This window comes from Mustela erminea, chromosome 5 (genome assembly GCF_009829155.1).
Source record: "Mustela erminea isolate mMusErm1 chromosome 5, mMusErm1.Pri, whole genome shotgun sequence".
Classification (NCBI taxonomy): domain Eukaryota; kingdom Metazoa; phylum Chordata; class Mammalia; order Carnivora; family Mustelidae; genus Mustela; species Mustela erminea.
The window spans coordinates 26,151,160-26,176,543 of record NC_045618.1 but is presented as its reverse complement, the minus strand read 5'-3'; the positions used below and the strand labels follow the sequence as shown (position 1 = coordinate 26,176,543).

General features: G+C 37.2%; 2 protein-coding genes across 7 annotated transcripts in view; both read right to left on the bottom strand.

The window, feature by feature from the left end:
• The window catches only part of GABRA5 (gamma-aminobutyric acid type A receptor subunit alpha5), an 88,781-nt gene that overhangs the window by 27,821 nt on the left and 35,576 nt on the right, over positions 1–25,384 (bottom strand). For all 6 annotated transcript variants that reach the window (XM_032342300.1, XM_032342302.1, XM_032342304.1 and 3 more), the window contains one exon: positions 11,204–11,286. In XM_032342300.1, the coding sequence (XP_032198191.1) occupies positions 11,204–11,286 (83 nt within the window). The remainder of the gene's footprint in view (positions 1–11,203; positions 11,287–25,384) is intronic.
• Positions 4,349–7,817, bottom strand: LOC116590491 (52 kDa repressor of the inhibitor of the protein kinase). Its single transcript, XM_032342298.1, has 2 exons — positions 7,491–7,817; positions 4,349–7,395 (listed from the first exon to the last, which is right to left on the bottom strand). The coding sequence occupies exons 1-2, from the start codon at positions 7,698–7,700 to the stop codon at positions 5,317–5,319; spliced, it is 2,289 nt and encodes a 762-aa protein (XP_032198189.1). The 5' UTR covers positions 7,701–7,817; the 3' UTR covers positions 4,349–5,316.

Here is a 25,384-nt window from a genome sequence, read left to right as displayed (position 1 = left end):
CCCAACGTCTCATCTAAGTATCATCTGAATCAGATATGGGTGAGATTCAATTTATCCTGAGGCAAAATTCTTCAGCTGTAAATTTGTGAAACCAAACAAATTATGTGCTTCTAAAACACAACGGTGGGGCAGGCAGAGGATAGACATTCCGATTCCAAAAATGAAATCAGAAGGAAAAGGGTGATGAGTCCCATGCAAATCCAAAACCTAGCTAGGAACATTCCTAAGGCCTGAGAATCTTCCTCTTTGGTTCAATGGTCTGCCATCCAGGCCTAGTGGGGTGGCAGCTTCACCCCACTGCTCTTGAGGTGCTGTTGTCAAGGTTCTTTGCAAGAACTCTGTCCACACAGTTCTGCTGGTTGGCAGTTCTGCCCTTTGAAACTGAGGCCTGTGATGGTACCAGCAGTCCTTATCATCTCTGAATTGCCTTTGGAGTCACTGTTTCTGGTTTCTGCTGAGGCAGCCAATCAACATCATGGGCGTCAATTTTATGAAGCAATTGTCTACTCACGCCATTGGTGTTTTCTCCATAACAAGCTTCCTTGTTTTTCAGAATAGGGAAGGTTAAAGATTTTCTAAATATTTAAATTCTAATTCTTTTTGGCTTAATAATTCCTCCTCAAATCCATCCCTTGCTTTTCATATTTTACTATGAGCAATGATGAGGAACTCAACTCTTTGCTTAGAAATCTCGACTAAATATCCAATTTTATTGCTCACAAGTTCTACCTTCCATGAAACACTAGAACACAATTCAGCCAACTGCTCTGGACACAACTTAGTCAATTTATAACAAGGATTGCCTTTTCTCCAGTTTCCTCTAACCTGTGGCTCATTTCTACTGAGACTTCACCAGAAGAGCCATGTCTACCAGCATTCTGTTCGTGATTATTTACAGATTCTCTAAGAAGATGAAGGCTTTCTCTCCAGCTCTCCTTTTCCCTTCTCATATTTTACCAGAATCACCAAGTCCCTTTAAGCAATGTTGGCTTTTTCTATCTTGCACCACAATACTCTCCAGCCTCTCTACCCATTATCCAGTTCTAATGACACTTACACATTTTATTTTACTTTTTTTTTTAGGAAACATCCACATTTTTAAGTATTTGTTACAGCACACCCACTTCTCAGAACCAATATATGTATTAGTCTCCAGAGAAATAGAACCAATAGAACATAGGTAGACATTCTTTTTTTAAAAAAGCTTATTATGAGGAATTGGTTCTTGTGAAAATGGATGCTGAGAAGTTCTGTAGTCAGCAAGCTGAAGACCCAGGAAAGCTGATGGTGTACTACCAGTCTCAGAACTGGCTGGCCAGAGACGCAAGGGCTGATGTTTCACTTTGAATCCAAAGACAGGAAAAGACCAATGGTCCTGATCAAGGTGGTCAGGTAAGAGAAGTTTTCCTTTGTAATAGGAAGGTCAACATTTTTGTTCTATTCAGGACTTCAACTAATTGAATGAGTCCCACCCACATTGGGAAAGGCAATCTGCTTCACTCAATCTATTAATCTATCCAAACTCATCCTAACAGACATCACCCAGAATAATGCTCGACCAAATTCCTGGGCATGTCATGACCCAGTCAAGTTAACAGAAATATTAAATTTGACAGAACTGAAAGATACAAAAAAACATAATACAAAGATCAATACATGAATTCATAAGCAGGATGCAGGGGAAAAGAGAAAGAATTAGTAAACTCAAAGATAAAATAACAGAAATTAAAGAACAGAAATATGAAAAATGGATAGAACCCAAGAAAATGAAAAGAGCTTCAAAACCTATGGGGGGGTATAACAACAACAACAATAAAAGATCTAATATTCATGACATTGGATTTAGGAAAAGAGAAGAGAAAGAGGCTGGGGCAGAAAAAGTATTCAAAAATAATTGCTCAAACTTTTAAATTTGGCAAAAATCTAGATTCAAGATGCTTAGGAAGGCCCAAGCAGGATAAACTCAAAGAAAGCTACACCTATACAAATCATAGTTGAACCTCTGAAAACTAAAGACAAAGAAAAAATCTTGAAAGCAACCAAAGAAAAATAATATCTTACCAATAAGGGAAAAATGATTTGAGTGGTATCAGTAAGCAAGAAAGCAAGAATAAAGCAACACATTTTTCAAGTGTCAAAGAACTATCAGAACACAATATATCTGATGAAAATAATCATCAGGTATGAAGGGTAAAATAAAAAATTTTCAGATGAAGGAAAACAAAGAGAATTTATTGCTTGAGTTATAGTACTCAGGACAGAGTAGTATTGGCAAAACAGGCAAAACCACCAATGGAACAGATTAGAAAGCTCAAAAATAGAACCACAGAAACCAAGTCAACTGATCTTTGACAATCAATGGAGCAAAGCCAATCTAGTCTATCCTAAAAAATAGCTAACAGAAGTTTGCTAAGGAGTTATAAAATAAGTTTTATTTTAAAATATTTTATCATGTTAGTATTTTTATTTTATTTACTGAATTTTTATTAGTATTTTATTATAAAACAGCTTAGTTTTAAAAAAGAAATCTTGGAACACTTAAGAAAGAACACAGTAAGTAAAAATATGAGTAAATATAATAGAATTTTCCTTCTTGTCTTGAGTTTGTAAAACGAAGTTTGATAGTTCAAATAAAAACTACAGCATTCTCTGATATGGTTCTAGATGTACAAAAAGAACATCTTTAGGCAACTGTATTATAATTCTGGGAAGATAAGCACATAAAAGGGAGGTAAGGTTTTTATTTTTCATTTGATCTAGTTAAATGATAAGCTATGTATACAGTTGACTCCTTAAACAACATGGGTATGAACATGCAGGTCCGCTAATACATGGTTTTTTTTTTTTTTATAAGTATAGTAAAATACTGTAATATATTTTCTCTTCTTTACGATTTTCCTAATAACATTTTCTTTTCCCTGGCTTACTTTATTATAAGAATACAGTATGTAATACCTATAGCATACAAAATACGTGTAAATTGACTAGGTTATTGGCAAAGCTTCCAGTCAACAGTAGACTATTAGTAATTAAGTTTTGGGGAGTCAAAAGTTATACATGAATTTTCAACTGTGTGGGAAGTTGGTACCTCTGTCATATTGTCCAAGAGTCAACTGTATGTAAACAATTATAGCAACAACTAAAAAGCTATACAAAAAATATACATAAACAGTTTCCAACTTAAGATAGTTTGACTTACGACTTTTCATCATGATGCTATAAAACAATACATCTTTTGTATCAATCACACTTCAAATTTTGAATTGTGACCTTTTCCCAGGCTAGCAATATGTGGTTCTGGGCTGTGGCACTGAGCCACAGCTCCCAATCGACCTCATGATCACAAGGGTAAACAACTGACACATTTACAACCATACTATGCCCATACAACCATTCTGTTTTCCATTTTTGTGTAAGATTCAATAAATTGTATGAGATATTCAACACTTTATAAAAAAAGAGGCTTTATGTTAGATGATATAGTCCAACTGTCAGCTAACGTAAGTATTCTGAGCACACTTAGCTAGATTAAGGTATAATGTTCTATAGATTAGGTATAATAAATGTGTTTCCAACCTACAATATTTTCAACTTACAATGAGTTTATCAAGATGTAATCCCTTTATGAGTTGAGGAAAAACTGTATAGAAAAAAATACTGTAAGTAAATAAAATTTAATAATAATACAATAATTAATCATAATAATTATCCAGTTAACCAATAGGGAGGCAGAAAAAAGATTATAAAGAAATGAGAAAAATAGAGAACAAAACAAAAAATAAACAAATGGCAGACCCAAGCACTAACATATCAATAGATACATTATATGTAAATGATGAAAATACACCAATTAAAAGGCATAGATTGACAAAGTTAATTAAAAAATCTGACCTAGCTATATGCCATCTACAAGAAACTTATTTTCACATAATGATATATAAGTGTTGAGAGTAAATTAAGAAAAAAATAAAATATCATTCAAACATTATTCAAAAAGAAAGCAAGAATGGCTACATAGATATCAGGCTGATTTCAAAACAAAGAAAAATACCAGAGACAGAGAAGAATATTATGCAAATCCACCAAGAAGCCCTAACAATCCCAAATGTATATTCACCAAATATCTGCTGAAAAATATGTAAAGCAAAAACTGATTGAACTGAAAGTGGAAATACACAAATGCACAATTATATTTGGAGATTTTGGAAGTCCTAACTAATGCAATAAGACAAGACAAGCAAATAAAAGATACAAAGATTAAAAGAAAACAACCTGTTTTTCTTCTTTTTCTTTTTTTTTTTTTTTTTTTTTTTTTTTTTTTTTTTTTTTTAAACAAAATTCACATTTTATTTAAGTTGAAATAAACTATACAAAATTGATCTTTTTCACCAAAAATAACAGTAATATTTTCTGTATTATTCCTAGATAAACCACAAAACACTTATTTCTGTAGGTTTTCCAGGTTTTGTTTATAAATCAAGACGAGGCAGTAGATATAGTCATGGAAAAAGACAGAGGAAAACAGACAAATCAGTTGTCAGTATCCATGGCCTCTGATCCTGCCTTGACCATGAACAGAGGTGTTCAACATATACCTGCTAAAAAGCTTATGAAGTTGTAGGTGTTTCAACATACTCATGCTAAAGACCTTATGAAGATGTAGGCTCAACAAAGGAATGTAAACAGCAACAACCCAATGTGGAACAATGGGAGGCTCTCCCATTCAAACTTTAACTGTAGCTTGTTCTGTTAAGTTCATTTGATAAAGACAAAATCTCTACTGCAATAGTTGCTTGGCAAGCTCATGTGTTTCTGTCTGGTAACTCCCTGAACTGTCCATTACAGATTTTAACATACTAACACTCCTACTACTCAAGGGTCACTCATGAGCTTCTTGTAACATTTTCTAAAATGTATCCCTTCCCCCATACCTCTTCAAAATCTTTATCTTCTAAAAAGTGATAACTCAATACCCAACAATTGGATCCAGTGATAATAAATGTTATGTCTAAAATGACTTAACTAAAACAATTCCCAAGTGCCACTAGCAGAAATCCCACAGAAGTGTAATGTGGCACATTCAATGCTATCTTCTGGAAGAACAGGTATGTCTCCAAAGCATGAGAGTTTAAACAGGGGCCATTTAAATAGGCAGATTATCAACGGCTAATATACTCAATGAGAGGTCAATACGTCAAGATATTCAGTGATTAAGTGGCCTACATACACCTGACAGCTTTTCTGTAAGATGTTTTCAAATTTCTTACAGATTTTTCCAAATATCAAACATAAGAGAAAGCCTACTTTAAACGTTTCTTAGGTATTTTCAATGGTTTCTGAGTTATCTGTAGGAAGCTCTGACCTAGTTGTATAGAGTTTGATATATGTGTCCACCATTAAATCGAGATCATGTTTTATGTCAAAATTTATGTTAAGCAAAGCCAAGTTACTTGACCGTTGGTCTGTCAAAGTGTTCCTCAGGTATGCTTTGAGACGCTTTCGTCCATTTTCATAGCGTTCATTCTCAACCTTCATCACAGGAAGAATACACAGGACTTTCAGCAATGCATAAACATTGGGAAAAAACTTGATGTCTGGTAGATGGAGGGCTTCATAAATGGTAGATGGAAGCTCTATATCTTTCCCTCTGTGTTTCCATTTGATTCTCCAGCAATGCAGCTCAGCTGAGAGTGTGTCAGGATTGGGCAAGTCACTTCTGTACATGTCAGCATGGTGTTCCTCTGATGTGTTAAATTTGAGCTGTCCCATGACAGAGGGTACAAGAGATAAGCATTTAAGAGCTTTGAGGTGCTGTTCTGAGAATATATCTTTCAGTTCCTGAATAATGTGTTCCACTGTTGGAACACTTAGAGTTTCCTTATAGTAACTCTCAGAGGTGAGCTGAGATTCCAGGTTACCTTGCTGGGCTCTGCGGAATTTCCCGGGGAGTTTCATCTGAATATCAAGTTTAGTTGCCAAATTTGTGGCTTCTTCAAACCAAAATTCATGATAAACTTCAATATTTTCCATCACTTCATTTAGTGAATGCAGCACTGCAGTCAAGCTACTGGCTGCAAAGAAGACATCAGAGGTCTGCCCTTGGAGATTTTTCCCAAAGGCTCTTGTAAAAGATAGAACATTTTTAAGAACAACAATGGTAACGATGAAATCAAAATCTGTTACTGCACTGCAGAGTACAAAAGCTCGACCAGCTATATAGTTATTCCACCTAATATTTGTATCACTATTTATACCATCTAAACATAAAACAAGTGCTTGTAGGAGGTCCACTAAAATTTCAAAAGCATCATGCCTGCCTGTCCACTGAGAATGGCAGATCTCCTTCAGTTCTTTACCCTTTTCCTCATTGTTCTGAAAGAGGACAGAAATTACATTGTCAAGCTCCAAAAGCAGTTGTGGAGATCGATGGAAGAAAGAACAAACTTCCTCAATTGTTCCTAACGCAACAGACACTCCCACAACAGGCACTGATTTTGCCAGCCACATATTTAAGGCACAGGAAGAGCAAAGTGTGTAGACAGCCTGGGGATATTTCTCTAAAAGTCTAGAAGCAACAACTTTCATTTTGGAAGAAAATCCACTGGACACAATGTAAGCCTGTCCACGACAATACTCCATGTTTAACCCCCACTTCTCAGTTATCGTAGTGTGAAATTTCACAGCCAAAATTTCTGCATCAGCTTCATAAGGCAAGAAGCCCACAAATTCCTCTCTCAGGTTATGAGATTCATCAACAAACCTCACCAACACAGGCAAGTGTTCTTCTCCTGCTATGTCCACTACGTCATCAGTGATGATGGAAAAGAAGTGCGAGTCTCTCACTTCCCTGAGAGTTTCTTCCCGAATGCAGCTCTCACAGATCTCTAGCATCTGTTTCTGCTGTGTTTTTGAGCAGAACAATGTGTTAACTGCTGTTGTCTCAAAGCGCTTTCTCAGAACCTCTTCACCAGAATTTATCCGGCACTCCAGCAGCGCTTGAAAGTTATCAGGAGTAAAGAGACCCTCTGGAATTTCATCAGTTTCATGCCCATCCAGAGGTATGTTTTGTTTTCCCATAAGAATCAAAATTTCAAACAGAGATTTTAAGTATTCTTTGTTTTCTTTCTCTTCAAGGGTTAAAGGTAAAATATCTTCATCCTGTTCCTCACCCCCTTCTTCTGCACTAGGATTCTGAGCGTTGCTGTTGTTTATTTCTTTATGTTTTGGTACCTGTTCAGAAGTTTCATCAATTTTTTTCTGTTTCAGTGTCCTGATTTCATCTTCACTCAATTCTTTTATTCGTTTTCTGTGTCTACTATGTGGATTGTTCAAATGACTGGTAAGATCAAATATTGTTGGTATTGCATTATCTCGAAGAACTGTCCTATAAGGACTCTCCCAATGACTTCACAAGTATCTGCTTCAATTAATTTTGAGAAATAAAATAACCCAATCATTCTTTAGTTTTCTGATGCCTCTGCAAAATGTATAGTTCTACAGATCATAGAGGTCTCAAAGTGTTTGGCACATAATCGATAATGTTTATTTAGTTGATCAGGCGTTTTATCTTCTAAGTCTGCTCTCCTACAATTCTCCACCCACTTCTGGCATCTGGCCGGATCCCGCGGGAACCTGAAGAAGGCCAGGTCCGACTGCGTGCTCTTCCTCGTGCAGTTGGGGGCAGCGCAGAAGTTCGGCATCGTAGCCCACCCGCCGGCCGGCCCAGCCCTCCCCTCCCCGCCTCCTCAGGGCAGCCCGCCCGCCCGTCGGGGCCGGGGAGGGGAGCCAGGCCGGCCGGCCGGCTCGGCAAGGCCTGCGCGCCGCCTTCTTTTTCTAATCTGTACACTTTTATTTCCCTTACGTGTCCTACTACAAAGGCTAGAATTTCCTTATGTTGAGTAAAAGTGGTAAAAGCAGACATCAATATCTTATTCTCAGTCTTAGGAAACTATGCAGTCTTTTTTTTTTTTTTTTTTTACATTAAGTGTAATATTATAATTAAAAGTTTTTCATTGTGGTTGTTTGTTTGTAGAAGTACTTTATCAAATTTGGGAGTGTCTTTTCTACTATTAGTTTTCTGAGAATGTTTTCCCTGCATCAATTGATATAACTATGTTAGTTTTCTTTTTTTCCTTTTTTAAAAAGATTTTATTTTTTTTTACAAAGAGAGTGTGTGAGCAGGGTAGAGGGGTAGTGGCGGATGAGAGAGAGAATCCCAAGCAGGCTCCATACCCAGTGCAGAGCCTGACATGAGGCTTGATCTCACAATCCTGACAGCATGATGTGAGCTGAAACCAAAGGTCGGATACTTAATCGACTGACTCACCCAGTCGCCCCTATTATGTTGGTTTTCTTGTTTAGAATGTTAAAATAGTGAAAAAAATAGTGGATTATAACTCAGTCTTGCATTTCTAGAATAAACTACTTGATTTTGGTCATAGTGTATTATTCATTTTATTGAATCCAATGTACTAGTACTTTGTTAAGGACTTTTTAAAAGGTCTCTATACATGAGGGATACTGATCCAAAGTTTTGTCATTTTTGCAATATCTTTGATTTGGGGCCAAGGTAATCTGGTTTATATAAAGAAAAGTACAAAACTTTAATGAAAGAAATAAAAAGCTAAACAAATGGAGTTATTTCTTGTTCATGAACAGGAGGCTTAAATAATGTCAAGATGTCAGTTCTTCCCTACTTGATCTATAGATTGAATGCAATAACAATAAAAATCCCAGCAAGTTATTTTGTGGATATTAACAAACTGACTCTAAAGTTTATGTGGAGGGGCAAAAGAATAGCCAGCATAATATTGGAGAAGAGCAAAGCCAGAGAAGTGACACTACCCAACTTCAAGACTGAGTATAAAATGTTAGAGTATTCACAGAATAATTTTTATTGCCCTAAAAAAATCCTCTGTTGTCCCTCTTTCCCTACCTAACCCTTGGCAGTCACTGATCTTTTTTACTGTCCCCATAGCTTTACCTTTTCCAGAATGTTATATAGTTGAAATTACAGAATATGTAGCCTTTTCAGATAGGTTTCTTTTCCTTAGCAATATAGCTTTAAGTTTTCTTCATGTACTTGGGGTGCCTGGGTGGCTCAGTCAGTTAAGTGTCTGCCTTTGGCTCAGGTCATGATCCTGGGGTCCTGGGATCAAGCCCTGAGTTGGGCTTCCTGCCCAGAGGAGAGCCTGCTTCTTTCTCTCCCACTGCCCCTCCCCCCAGTCATGCTCCCCGCCCCCTTTTCACTCTCACTGTATCTCAAATAAATAAATAAAAATATTCTTTAAAAAATGTTATAGTATTAAAAAAAAGTTATAGTATTCAGGACAGGGTAGTATTGGCAAAAGAATAGGCAAACACACCGATGGAACAGATTAGAAAGGTCAAAAATAGGCCCACACAAACCAAGTCATCTGATCTTTGACAAAGGACCAAAGGCAATACAATAGATTAAAGATAGTCTTTTCAACAAATGGTGCTGAAACAACTACACACCCACATGCAAAATGAAAAAAAAGAAAAAAAGAGGATCTAGAAAGAGACCTTGTATCTTCACAAAAAATTAACTCAAAATAGATCACAGATCTATGTGTAAAATGTAAAACTATAAAACTCCTAGATGATGATACAGAAGAAAATATAGATAACCTTATTTTTATATACCTCAGAGACATGATCCATTAAAGAAGTAATTCATAAGCTAGACTTCATTAAAGTTGTAAATGCCTGCTATATGAAAGACATTGTCAAGAAAATGGGAAGATAAGTTGTAGACTTGGAGAAAATATTTGCAAGATACATATCTTATAAAGAATGGGTACATAAAATATACAAAGAACTCTTGAAATTAAACAATAAGAACGTGAACAAGCAGATTAAAAATGGGCAAACGCCCTGAACAAACACCTCACCAAAATACCATGAACAGAGAGCAAATAAATATATGAAGAGTTATTCAGTAGTTTAACTGTGGAAGAAGCCAAGATGTCCTTCAACCAGATGAATGCATAAAGAAGATGTGGTTCATACATACAGTGGAATATTACTCAGCCATCAGAAAAGATGAGTACCTACCATTTGCACCAATATGGATGGGACTGGAGGGGATTATGCTAAATAAGTCAGTTGGAGAAACACAATTATCATACATTTCCACTCATATGTGGAATATAAGGAATAGTGCAAAGAACCACAGGATAAGGGAGGGAAATCTGGATGGGAAGAACTCAAGAGAGGGAGACAAACCATGAGAGACTCTGGACTCTGGGAAAAAAGTTGGGGGGCGGATTGTAGCTGGTGATGGGGACCAAAGAGGGCACGTGATCTGGGTATTATGTGCAACTAATGAATTGTTGAACATTATATCAAAAACTAATGATGTACTATATGTTGGCTAATTGAACTTAATTAAAAAAAAAAAAGAAAAGCTATTCAGTATCATATGTCACAAGGATATGACAAGATGTCCTTCAGCAAGTGAATGGATAAATTATGGTATTACCAAACAATGGACCAGTAATCAGCACTAAAAGGAAATAAGTTTTTCCACCATGAAAGGCATGGAGAAACCATAAATACATATTACAAAGTAAAAGCAGCAATTTGACAAGGTTGCATACTATACGATTCCAATTATATGACATTCTGGAAGAGGAAAAATATGGATACAAAAGATCAGTAGTTTTTAGGGACTGATGGAAGGGAGGGTGAATCAGTGGAGCACAACATTCTAAGGGCAGTGAAACCACTTAGTATGATAATATAATGATGTATACATGTCACTATACACTTACCAAAACCTATATAATATACAACACAAGAATGAACACTAACGTAAGTTATGGACCTTAATTAATGATAATGTAACAATATTGGTTCATCAGTTATAAAAAACCTGATGCTCAGTCTCAAAGAGCACATTCTTCTGATTTCAAAAATGAAAACTTCACATAACTTAAGAACACATGGATAGCACAAAGAAAGAAGGGAACAGTTTGGTTCTAACGCTGCCTTCCAACATTTCAGAAGTGAGGATGAGGCTGCAGACAGGGACAAAGGAATGAGTAATCCGCAACATTTCAGTCTTCTCAAGCAGACTGCCACATATTGTGCTTATTTGCATACAGAACCTAAATTCTGAATGAATGTGGAAATAACCCCAAAAGTATATCCATGGTTCTTACTTGTGAAAACAACTTACAGCTGCCAAATTTCAGAGGGCAAGCATGGGCATCCATCGGGAAATCCTCAAGTTGCATTGGGCACTCTGCGGAGATGGTCAGGCTGAAAAGTAAGAGATGAAGATCTTTAAATAACTCGCCAATTCTGGCTATTTACTGAGCAGTCACCATGTTCCAATAAGCCATATTAAGTATGTCACTCATTATTTTAATTACCATATTTCATGAAATTGCCTAAACTGTTTCACCAAATTGTACAGGCTTGCATTGAAGATGCATTTAGAAATAAGGTCTAAGTCAAATCTAATCTGTTCTGTGGGTTGGTGTGTGTGTCTGTACATACATTACCACTTGTAAAGCAATTTTCAGATGCCTTTAAAAATGATTTATTCTTTGTTTCCCATCCCATATTCAGAATAATCTAAGAAAACTTCCTTTGACAAGGCTGAAAATATATGTATTTTCTAAAATACTTGATAACCTCAAAAAACATAATTGTGTAATAAATGTTCAGTCCACATTTTAACCAGAAGCTGGCTATAATTATTGTGTACTGGACTGATGACATGACACTAAAGAGTAGGTGAAATTGTTATGAGAGCAACTTTCTGGAACAACTAATTGTTTTTAATCCAAGCCTGGTCTCCCAGATAATAATACCGCCATCTATGACCACTGCCACCGATGTCTCAAACAGTAATGGACATAATATCCACCAGATCTATGCCAGGCACTGTGTTAAATGCTTAGCTGCATTAACACAACTAATCAAAATAGCTTTAGGAGATTTGCTGCTGTTAATATCCCAGTTTCTAAGGCAGGAAAGTGTGGAACAGATATTAAAGGATCAGGACAAGTATGTAGAACTATTAAGTTGTGGAGTCATGATCTGAAACCAGGCCCCCGATTGCTGTGTCTCTGTAATGGCATGTCCACCACATACTAACTGGTAACAGGTTCTGCACACTTCCAATGTTGCCACACTGTCCTGCCTTTACTCCTCTACAGACTTTACTAATTAGATAGTGAATCTAAATTTCATTAATGAGTTAATCTGTTTAAGTTTCTTATTCTACTATTTAAAATGAAATTATACAGAATGAAATCATAATAGAAAACATTCACCTTTAAACAGATGTTATAATTACATTTTTATACAAATGTTAATTTGACATGGTATTAGCACTACTGGTCCTTCCTTCTTATATTGAATCTGGATCTTGCCTATGTGCCCAGGGTGAGAATAAAAATGAAAAAACACTCATTTTTGCCTTTACTACTTCCACTTGTTGAAACAGATTAACTTTTGGTTATTAAATTGCGTACAGAACTCACATTTTATAACTGCAGACAGAGTAGTTAATGTATGTATTCCCGGAATGGATGACACAAAAATATGAGCCAGTGCAAGAAATGTCTGTGTCCATCAAAGAGAAGAAATCATATGCTGCCTCTGGTTTGAAGCTCCATTCCCCCAGGGATGGAGTAATGCTTAAAAGGTGGGAGTGCATATGGACTAGAACCCAGCACCACATACCACATTCAGGCAGGGAGATGGCATTTAAAATGATACACTGTATATGTTCAAAGAAGGATATGGGAAAGTACAGGAGAATTGTAAAAGAGAAAACCATATATAGATATCATTTCACTTATAATTTTACCTGGTAAGTTTTGTCCAGAGTTTTCCGACATGTACGTATATTTTCTTTTTGGTTTTATGGTTTATTTTCTTTTTGTTCTTGGCATACAAAATTCAATCTTTCATATACCTAACATTGGGAAGAGAGTACTTCCCATGTGAAAATCTCTATATAACATAACTTTGAAAGATGAATTATTTAATTCTAGGATGCAGATGTGTGGGTATATGTATCTGTATACACTATATACAGATACATAGATAATATAACATAATAATGAATATATATTTAAGTGATTATTGTTAGACTTTTAGATTGTTTTATTTCATAAATAATCTGCAATGGACTTCTTCAAACATAAATTATGTAAAAGGACTATTATCAGAGACCATGAAGTGGATAACGTATTAACTTATCAGAATTAAGAAAATTTTGACTTAAAAATCACAGCCTGGGGGTGTCTGAGTGGCTCAGTCAATTAAGCATCTGTCTTGGGTTCAGGTCAAGATTCTAGGGTTCTGGGATTGAGTCCGGCATCAGGCTCCCTGCAGAGTAGGGAGCTTGCTTCTCCCTCTCCCTCTGCCCGCCACTCTCCCTGCTTGTGCATCTCCTGTGTGTGTCAAATAAATAAATAAATAAAATTTTTAAGAAAAAAAATCACAGCCTGTGAAGAGAGCATTCGGCCAACACAAAAGAAAATAATGTTGACTTTATCTGTTTGTTAGCAAGTTTAAGAAATTTTTTTTTTTTTTTTTTTTTGCTCTTTTAAGTGTTTATTGGGGAGGGTATGTGCTTTGGTGAGTGCTGTGAAGTGTGTAAACCTGGTGATTCACAGACCTGTACCCCTGGGGATAAAAATATATGTTTATAAAAAATAAAAAATTAATTTAAAAAAAGTTTAAGAAATTTTTAAAGTAAAGCAAATAGTGGGACAAAGAACTTAAAAGAGTCAAAAATGTTTTGGACAGTAAAGTCACAACGAGCTCAGAAAACGTAAAATTTTTCTTCAGAAGCAAATTTTTTAGTAAGTATGTATAAAGCTGTAATGCCAGGTAAAAGCAATAAATGTGAGAAGCAGCACACAAGACAGCAGGGCTGCAGGAGCTTAAAGGAGAACAGGTTTGATTTGGAGATTCTGTGCTGGTCTACAGTCTCTGTTCAGTTTACAGATGCAGGTGCAAAGACGGCCCTGGGCTCAGGCAGTGGGACCAGTGTGAGGCAGGCTGTAAGCAGGGATGCTTCAGGTGATCCTGTCTTAGGCCAGCCACAGGTACTGCACACTTGAGCCAGCAGACCCAGCACGGCAGTCTTTAAGTTGCCCTCCCAAAATGCTGACAATTTTATGGGACCCACTCCCATCATCCGTGTGATGTGGAGATGGTCCCTCCACGGAGAAAGCTTCTCTCTAGACACAGCCATGTCTGCCAGCTCATATAACTGAGCTTCTGTCCCCCAGGAAACTCTCTACTTCCCACTGGGTCTGGAGGCTGACTTGAAGCCAGATGTGTTGGCTGAGTCCCTGACAGTGTCGTGAATCATGGTTAATTCCTCTTCCCTCTGTGCTCATGTTGGTACGTTGCTTCCATTCCCATGACCACTGGAGGCACTGCCACCTGGCATTTCTAATGTTTGCCCCTACTTGTCAGAGAAGATCCCCTCATGGAGACTTGACCTCCCACCTTGGGCACACTGCCCATTCCTGGCTTTTCCCCCTTTTCCTCATGCCCTCCTTCTTTCTTGGCCAGCACGATGTATTTACAAGAGTGATGAGAAGTGTTCCTTTCTGTCATGGTGGTCTCATCTTTTACTTATTCAGTTCATCTCTTGTCCTGCTTTATTCTGGCTATTTGGCCCTGAGAGCTGGTTACTTCCTGAAAGTTACTGCACTAACATATAAAGATGATAGGGATTATACACTAAGAAGTCTGCTTTCAGAATATAGCTGCAGGAGCAGAGAGTTTAGTGATGGTGGGAAGAGACCAGTGGACGGGATTTAGCTGGACTTGAGAAAAAGAGTATGTTTAAAGAAAAAATAATTCTAGTAAAAACATAATAAAGATAGTAATTCTACAATTACCCTTTCAAAAAGTGCTATCATTAAAGCCTCACGGATTGTTCCCTTATTTTAACATACCTCCTTAGAAGTGGAATTCCAAACACTGGAAAAATATATATCTATGATAGCATCTTTCTTCTAAAGGATAAATGTATTATTCAGCTAAACCCCCAATAGCAAATGTTTCAGCCTCAGTAGGGGAGCAACATTCAAATTTTTTATCTCTTTGAACATTTCAAAAATGGCCTATGCTTTTGTAATACTCAAAAAATATCTCTAGATAAGAGGAAGCCTTCCATTGATGGTTTTCCTGAAATGTAGAATGCCTTGATACACAACCAACCTCCTTCATACAGAATTGAGATCAAAGCACTCTAAGGGATAATAGATTGGCATAGCTCAAAGGAGCCAGCCAGGCCACCTACTAGAAACTTTCACTTTTCAGATGAAGGAAATAAAACCTAAAAGGTTAAGAAATGTGCCTTATGGAAAAACTTCACTGAATTACTGGTAGATCCAAGAATCCAGCATTTCCCCCCAGAGGTCAAATTTCTATTATGCTTCCCATTTCTGTTAAGATATTCAAGCCTTAACTTGTTGAAACACATGTCCCAATTTTCAACAGTTTTTTCTTTAGGTTTAGGAAAGGGCATTTTGTGAGATAAACTACTTGCTTCAACCTGGATTTGTATCACACTAATCAAGGGGTTAGGGTCCTGGACTCACTAGGGAGCTCTCTGCTTGACCAGGGGCAGCTCACAGTGGATCACTTTAAGATGGCTAAAAGAGCCAAAAATTTGCCACTAACTAACTGTGTAAACTTTGTAAAACTGTCTTTTAACCTCTCTGATCCCATTTGAAGAAGAAAGAAAATAACTGCCACTTTTATTTTCTGAAAGAAAAAAAAAATAGTTGGTTAAGTGTGAAAAGGGGGTTAGTCTCCAGATGTCTACCCAATAATCTGTTTAGATTTGAGCCTTCTTCACTCACATGGAAATACTACATCAGTGTTGCAGAAAGTACGGTGGTGACAGGTAGAAAAAATGGTCCTACAAAGATGCCCATGTCCTAACTCTCCACACTCCCAAACCTATAGATACTTTGGTATCTAAAGGAGCTTTACCAATGTGATTACATTAAGTCCCCTGGGACACAGAAGCTTATCCTGGTTTATCCACAGGGGCCCAGTATAATCACAAGGGATCTTATGAAATAGAGGCAGGAGTATCCAGGTAAGAAAAGGAGATGTGATGACAGAAGCAGAGATCAGAGCAATGTGGCCATAAACTCAGGAATGCGGGTAGCTTCTCGAAGTTGGAAGAGCAGGGAACAGATTCTCCTCTAGAGAATCCAGAAAGAATTCTGGGTGTTATATGCAACTGATAAAATAATGAAATTGGATACTTAGATGAGAGTTCCAAGCAAAGTGTTATAGTTGTGGCCTGTTTTCTTCCTTTTGCTTATAATAAAATGTGAGAAGAAAAAGATAAGATGAGGGAAGAACTGCCAACTGAAGGGACCAGGACTTGATTTAGGAAATTCTGTCTATCCAGGTTGCAAAAGATGGTATAATTAGAAGAGATAAACTGTCAGGGAAGAATGCTCTTAAAATAAGGTAAGGGTGTGGTTGGACAAACTAATGTCTCAAAAGTATCAATAGGTCAGAGTGTTCAGTTACACAGTAGACTCTATGAGATTAGGTATGTGACTCATGGTACCACTCAACTATGTACGTAAAAGCCAGGAATAAAGATTAGATCATCCATGAAAGATTTAAGTAGGAGCCTTTTGTCCAGTAGTGTGAACTCTCTAGACATGCATAGAAGACCTGCAAAACTTTTGAGAATTTTATACCAGCAGAAACACTGCCAATTTGAACTGAAAAGGCGGAGAGGGAAGAGTGCTTCATTATTTTTCAGGCATTTTCTCCCTTTTCAAATGAGAATATCTGTAACTGTTATCATATGCCTGTCCAACCATTTGATTTGGGAAGCAGAAACGTGTTTCTTGAGTTCCACAAATTTACAATGGGAAGGAACTGTGCCTCAGGGTAGATCATACCCAATCAACTTGCGTAGCTTATTTAGGTATCTCCAATAATGATACTTGGAACTTTTGAGCTGCTGAGATTTAGTTGAGAATATGGTCTTTAATTCAATGCTGTAATGAGTTGTGACATTTGGATATACTCGGAAGGGTTTAATATTTTTGCATGGGGGAAAGACATGAGTTTTGGGGAGGACCAGAAGACAGATTGTGATAGGCAAAATAATAACCTCCAAAGATGGCCATGTCCTAATCCTTCCTACCTATCACAGCAAAAAGGAATTTTTCAGATAGGATGGTATTAAGGCTCTTGAGATGGGAAGGTTAACCTGGGTTATCTGGGTTTGATCCCAATGTAATCATAAGGCTACTTATCAGAAGAAAGCCAAGGAGTGTCAGAGTCAGAGAAAGAGATGTGATGATGGAAGGAGTGATGCCGGACTATGAGCCAAGCAACACACACATCCTGTAGAAGCTGGAAAAGGCAAGGAAATAGTTTTCTCTAGAGAATTTGAAAGAGACACAATCTTGCCAAATGTTTTCTAGTCTCCTGAGCAGTGAACAATAAATGTATGTTGTCTTAAGTCACTAAGTTCATGGTAATTTGTTACAGCTGCAATGGAAAACTAATACAGTAATTTCCCTTAAAAAATAGTATTACAAGTCAAATGGCCAGTTTTTAGTGTGCTGAATAGGAGCCCCATGTATATTTTGAAATCATTTTCGAAAGTTAAGAAAGAAATTTGAAAGAAATATTAAAGAAATATTAGCCAATTTATAAATAGCTCACAAAGTGTTGGCTACTGTGAAAATTCAGACCTTGCTAATGAAATAGCATCTTGTGCAAAGTGTCCTGCCTTGGTCAGTTTGTGAGCTGTACATCATGCCTCAGCTAGAGTCACTCAGTGGAAACATAACCTCTCTGAAAGATGCTACAGTGACTCTCAGGCAATATATGAAATTTATTCGGGGACTCAAAATTAAGTATTAACACAGCATCTAATGATTGGTGTTATGAAAGAAATAAGGCTTCATTTGGTAATGATACGTTTCTAGCCCTATGATTCCTTGTAAAGAACAGATGAACGCTTAATGTAGATAACTTTCTATTTACCACAGCTGTTCCCATCTGAAAGGCTGCAGGGTTTTGGGATAGAGTGGTGCTGATGCTGTTCACCTGGCATTCCTGCAGGTAGCATCCTTTCTGTATTGTAGCCTCATTGTGCTGCCTCTGGCTTATTCCCACCTGCATGGGGTTGTGAAGGGATCCTTCAACCCTCTAGGAGGAATGCTGCTGGAAAGTTCTCCTTGCTCTATAGCAAGTCACATCCACACTGTTGATGGACCTGGAGAGTCACACTGCATTCAAGGAGGATCTCTTCTACTGTGAGGGGGTGGCTGAAAGCAAGCCTAGATCTGAGGAGTATAGGCCTCCTCTTCTTATATTTGACTCACCTCTAGATTGACAAATGCAGAAAAGTTTATTCATGTATTCAGTTACAGAGAATTGGCATTATTATTAATAAAATATGTAAATATATTATATTTAATATAAATTACATAATATAACTATAAATTACATAATATAAATTACATAAATTACATAAATTTCTCCTTCAGAAATTTCCCTTTGATACCTTCTTCTTGCTAAAATCCTGCCCGACTGGAGCTTTCTCCCTTGTATGCCTGCATTCAGGAAAAAAACTGCAAACTTTTTCATGAAATAAAAGAATGCAACATTCATTTGCTTGCATTTACTTGTTATGAACAATCACTAACACGATATACCATGCATACTATTGGTTAGTTAGGAATTACCAGTTCTTGGGAATCTAATTACAACTTATAATAATGTTTTGAGGAAAAATGTATTTTAAAACTCAGTCAAATATGTAAAAACTGAACTTTTTGAATCTAAACATTGTCAAGTTGGGAACTGTATATGCTGGAATCCAAAGGTCATTTCCAGGCTCATCCATTCCCTTGACTTTTTATTAACTGTAATGTGTGTACTGGTCCCTTTTGTGATGATTGTAGATCTGCAATTGTGTTTGGTCCAGATCAAAACTGCAAGCCTAGCTGCTTCCAGATCCTGACCATTGTGCTTGTCCTGGTTAGCCAACTTTCTAAGGGATCTTCACCATAGCACTAACCCTGGCCCTACCCAAATCACAGGCAGAGGTTCTGCCTGAGATCACGAAGAGATGAGATACAAAGTTCACCAGGGGTTAGTGAGGTATGGGAATGGGGAGTATCCAATGAAGAGCTAAAAGAATAGAGTGTGCGGTGACCTGCTTAAAATATAACAGAATTTAAATTTAGTGAAAGAAAACGTTGTAAAAAGCAGAAATTAGGAAACTATCTGAAAATTGAAATAAGAATATACTAAAATGATGAATGTTCTGATTTATACAATTGTAGAGTTTCACACGTTAAAAACTGTGTTTTAACATAATAAATATCTTCTTTTTAGCAACAGACGTATATTCTACAACTTACTTCAAGCTTGAGTTACAGATTTCATTAGTTAGTTGAGGGCTAATTTATTCATTTTGTACTCTTATTGTAAGAAGAATGTACATGAGACCAACCATTGGAATTATGCTGTGCTAAAAATTCTCTTTGAACCTAGCATTCCTCTTCCGCTATTGGGAAGAAGATGTCAGCAATTCTCACTTATGTTGAGAAAACTAGTGTATGTGTGATAATTTTTCAAATTTAGCATATTTTTATCAAAAGGGAACACAAACTTTATTCATCTATTTTTATTTACATGGCTGTATCTATTCTTAATACTCCTGTTTCTCAGGAAGGCACTGTAATGATTAACCTGGTAGTGGAAATATTTTCTTTAAATTTTTATATGTATTCACATGCCCAGCAATAATTATTATTAGATCAAATGTGGAAAATAAATAAGCCTGAACAATTTAAAACAAAACAAAACAAAAAACCCACTGCAAAAAAAAGGAATAGCACAAATATACAAAGAAGTTCCTTTCTCAAAATGAAATTCAAGTATGTCTTTAATCATAAACCATAAGGCAACCAATACTGTAACATATGAGAAAGCAGAGAAAAGAGGTAGTAGAATTAAAGAGACCCCACTTGAACTCTCATATCAGGCTCTGTGTACTTGCTGTGTTACTCAACACTCCTGGACCCAAACTATCCAATAAAGGGGATTACAAAGCTTATTTTACACTGCTGTTTTAAGTCCTGAATACAAATATATAATGCAAAGCTTGACACATAATAGATGCCTTAAAAATACCTGGGGAGAAGTAAAGGTGACATCAGCAAAAGTGGTGAATTAGGGAACATCCACAAAACAATGAATAAGCTGACAAAAACTGTCAGCATTATCTTTTTTCTTTTCTTTAGAAAACTGGAATCTAATGAAGAACGTACGATAGCCAGGAGAATGCTTAGTGAAGAAAATGAATACCTGAATTTCAGTGAGCAAGCTCTGTGGCATTTGAGCTTAATGCTATCAGCCCCCATCCTCTAGCTCTGCAGTGACCTTGAAAATGGCAGCCCACATCCTGCTGCAGTTTGCTGAAGGTCCCTTCAAGGATCCCTGAAGGTCCTTCAAGGTCCCTGAAGGACTGACTCAGGGTATGCTTTCATTTTAACTGACTCATAGTTTTCCAAGTCTAAGGGGTCCTCTAAAGGACCATTTGTTCAAAACATTTAAAAACAAATATATTCACCACAGCCATGGGGCAATGTATACAGTTGGGGCAAGCAACAGACAGACTGAAAAGTCTAGGAAGGAGAGGCTAGGGAAAGGGATACTTGGGGAAGTAAGGGTTAAAAACTCTACATCTTCCAGATAATCTAGAAAAATATGTGCATGCCCAGGGCTGGATGCATGCTCAGAAAAGACCTAAGAAGACTGAGTTCTCACTTCCAGCTGAGCTAAGGGCCCTTCAAATGCAGGGAATGAAAGCTATGGAAGTTGTAAACTGCCTGGCTAAGGACTGAAGGAGCACCCCAACACATCTAGAATTTCTGCAAAGACTGAGAGTTTTAATTTTTGTGGAACTCTTCCAGATTTTAACAACATACATAAATATAAATACCAGTATTATATTTTGGTTTATAACTCCTCTCTTATTCTATATTATTTAAAAGACAAATGCATAAGATGAGAATTATTAATTTACATTAGTGGCTACACTATATAAAAAGATGTAATTTTTTACAGTTAACAATAAGGGAACAGAGCTATGCAAGCAAGGTTTTGGGATACCACTAAAACTAAGTTGGTATTAATTCAAATTTGATTTTCATGAATTTAGATGTTAATTTAAATACCCAGAGTAACCAATGAGAAAGTAACTAAAATATATACAGTAAGAGAAATGAGATGGAATTGAAATGGTACACTAGGAAAAAAAAATCAACTGAACACAAAAGAAGATACTAATAGAAAAATTAAGAAGCAAAAACAAAATAAAACAAATAGAAAGCAAATAGGAAAAAAAAAGGCCAAGTCTTTTCTTGTCAGTAATTACATTAAATATAAATGGAATAAAAACTTCAATTAACAGGCAGAGACTGATAGAATCAATAAAGAAATATGAATTATACTGTCTATAGCAGATTCATGTTAGTTCCAAAAACCCAAGAAGTTGAAAGTGAAAAGATAGAAGAAGACATTCTATTCAAACCAAAGAGAATGTAAGACAAAATTTGTTAAAAGGACACTATATAATGATAAAATGTTCAATGTATCATAACATAGAGAAATTATATACATACATGAACCCACTTCAATACTTCACTTTCAATAATGGTTAGAAAAACTGGACATAATATTAGTCAGAAAATAGAGGACTTAAAGAGAAGACACCATAAGCAAAACAAACCAAGCAGCCATATACAGAACACTCCATCCAACAACAGGAGAATATACATTTTTTTAAGGGCACATGAAATGTTATCTAGGATAGACCATGTGTTCAGCTACAAAACAAGTTTTAATAAATTTAAAAATACTGAAATCATACAGAGTATCTCCTCTGACCACAGTGGAATAAAATAAAAAATCAGTAACAGAAGGAAAAGTGAAAACTTCATAAACATATTACTAAGTAACAAATAAATCTAAATCACAAGAGAAATCAGAAAATAACATTGACATGAACAGAAATGAAAAACACAGCATACCAAAACTTTTGGGATGCAACAAAAACAGTCCCTAGGTTGAAATTCAGAGCTATAAAATGTCTACATTAAAAAAGAGGAAACAATCTCATTTCATATATTAAGAAACTAGAAAAAGAAAAGCAAATTAAACCTAAAACTAATTGAAGGAAAGAAATATTAAAGATAAGATAAATTATATAAAGAACAGAAAAACAATAGTCCACTGAGCTTACAAAGAGGTCTTAGGGTATAGGGCATGCTAAGTAGTGAGCCGGTGCTATTTTCAATTCCTGAATCCCTTCTTCCAGATTTCTGAATGTTAAAGATGATGAATGGGACATTTCATCTGGTTTTAGAATGTTATTTGACATGTTTTAAGACCCAGAATCTTTCAAATAATGACACCACATCCTTCTTTAGGAGAGCTAATAGAAAGCATGGTGTTGCAGCAGGTGGGGGCACAGACACTTGATGTACTAAGTGAGGCTAAGAAGATTGATATAAGGGCAGCCACATCAGAGTGGCAGCCTGCATCCTCCAAAATACAAGGACTTACACTGAGTTTTCTGTTGACCTTTATTCACTGAGCAGAGGGGATTTCCTTTTCCATACTCAGAGACTTGACACTGACTATCCATCTAGAATTGCCACTCAGGGTCATTGCTCTCAACCTCTTCTTTACACTTCACATTTCAAAATGCTCTATTTTCTACTTTGGTGACCTCTTTATTTTACTGAAGTGTAGCTGACATACAGTATTTTATTAGTTTCAAGTGTATATCATAATTAAACAATTCTATACATTATGAAATGTATGAATGTGATGGTTACCATTTGTTAGCATAAAAAGTTATCATATTGTTGACTTTATTCCCTATGCTGTACTTTTCATCTCCTTGATTCACGTATTCTACGACTGGAAGTTTGTGCTCCTTAATCCTCTTTATCTATTTCATTCATCCTCCCAACCACCTCCCCTCTGGCAACCACCAGTTTGTTCTCTGTGTTTAGATTTGTTTCTGTTTTGTTTGTCTTGTTTTGTTTTTTAGTGCATAAAGAATATTGGTGTGTGTGTGTATGGAATATTAATTACTCAGTCACAAAATAACAATGAAATCTTGCCATTTGTGCCAACATAGATAGACCCAGAGGGCACTGTGCTAAGTGAAATAAGACAAATTAGAAAAAGACAAATACCATATAATTTCACTTATATGTGGAATGCACAGTAACTCATTTTGACAGTCTATCACTCCCACAAAACCAGACAAATATTCTAGACTATCTGGAGTTTCTGAGTTTCTGTGAATCAGGTAAGGTTTCAGGTTTCTCTCACTACTCTTCAAATTGCTGAGTTCAAGGCTACTCAGTAAAGGGTCATCAACATAGAAATGGTGCATTATTTTTAGCAGTGTAATTTTTAAAAAGCAGTAAAAAGCCCCTCCGTGGTTTAGTTATGTCCCCAGTACACAGTTAGTCCTACAAGTGGCGATGACTGCTCTGCACCATGCTAGCTGAGTAGAAGGTGGCCCCCAGAAGGGCCAGCGCAGAACAGTAGAGAAATAATAAAAAAGCAGGCAGTGATATTCAAAACCAGCTGGTTAACAAAGAACTAGGGAAGCAGTCACTATTTGAGAACACTGGAATGAGTTTCAAACATTGGTGGAATGTGCATGAGGAGGTGTCCTCTAGGCCATTAATCAGGGCTTGACTGTGTCTTAAAGCATATAGGTAGACAGAGAGTAGTTGGACCCACAGAAGCAGATGAATTTTCAAAGAAACCCAAGAGTGATACAGAAGACAAAACACTACAAGAACCCTATTTTCTCTAGGTCCACGTGGCCAAGTCTTAGTTCAATCATGCCCAAAACAGGGCAAAACAGATGTCCAACCTCCATTCGAGAGAGCAGGAAACACACCTTGAGTGGCCATGAATAACACGGTTTATCATCCTTCCTAGTGAGTGAGGAAAGGAACGTTGTTGGAGAGTGGAGATTACAGGAAAACAAAGGCTCATGCCGTGAAAGACAACAAATGCTTTAGTGCCTCAGTGTTCTGGAGGCCAAGAGATGGAGAAGAAGGGAAACTGAGGGAATCTGGATGTGACTGGGAGAAGATCCTTGGCTACCTTGGACCACTTATTGTAAATAGAAGACAAAGAAAGTGCAACAGTCCAAAGCTATGAGAAAACACATACTGTCACGCATAGGATGGGGGTGTGGACAGAAGACCTCCTGTGTGAGGCTGGAGTCCAGGGAGGTGCTGTACTAGGAGCCTTGCCTGCACCATCTCATTGGTGATTCCCCCAGCTCGAGAAGATGCTACCGTGACCGTTCTAATCTGCCTGATGGGAACTGAGACCAAGAGATGATAGCATCTGGTGAAGTACAGAGCCAGATCCCTGCCAGCGGGTCTGATGAACAAGGTTTATGCTCGAGGCACATAGCTAGTCTCTCTTTAAGTAGTCCAAGTATTCAGACAGAATCCTAGTTATTACATGGAGACATGGATCCCTTCCAGAAGGTTTTTTATTTTGATTTTTTCTTCCCAAGTGAATGGTGTAGCTGCTGTTCATGGCAGTCCCCAGGCCAGGGGTCCAGCCCCTGCCCCCTGTTGTGTAGGGCAGGACTTTCTCACCTGGTGGCTTTGATGTGGACTCTGACCTCATAATGTCCCCTCCCATTAAATGAAAACAGTGAGTCCTCCCACTCCACAGACATCTGAGTAGAAATGTAGATGTGTGGCCTATGTGGCCTATGTTCTTCCGATCCTTGCCCTAAAACTTCCCACAGCCCACAGCAAAAGGAACTGCTCTGAATACAGGGATCCTCTGAATCAGTGTCTGTCTATCACTTAGATATTATTCCTGCTGCAGGATACACTTTTCAACTGATACTTTCAACTGATACTTTGTACATGTTTGTCCCTATATCTGGGACACCCCTGCAACTCCACACCTCCTCCCCAACTGCCACACCTCCTCAAGACTTAGCTCAGATATGACTTCTGTGAACCCCTTCCTCCTTCCTCTCCCACTTACAAAGCCAGGCCTCCCCTCACTCACTGCTGTATTCCCAAATCTGACAGCCTCCATCTCGGTGCCATCCATATTCTACAGCTGGTGTTCAATGCAGGGTTTTTTGCCCTGGTGAAGGGATACAGCAAGTAGAGAGAAAATGATGGTTAAGTGAAGGATTGAGTGAAGGCAAGGAAGCAGTCAGACTATGGGTCAGCTCCTAGGGTCACTGCTTAGTTATTTAAATGAACACTCAGGGAGATCTGTCCAAACAGATCTGTCTTGA

Bases quoted from the DNA above. Each gene is read 5' to 3' on its own strand.
- LOC116590491 (XM_032342298.1), bottom strand. From the start codon at position 7,700: ATGCCGAACTTCTGCGCTGCCCCCAACTGCACGAGGAAGAGCACGCAG. The intron at 7,396-7,490 runs ATACATTTTGCA...AGTCATTGGGAG, and splicing joins CCTCTATGATCTGTAGAACT to AGTCCTTATAGGACAGTTCT.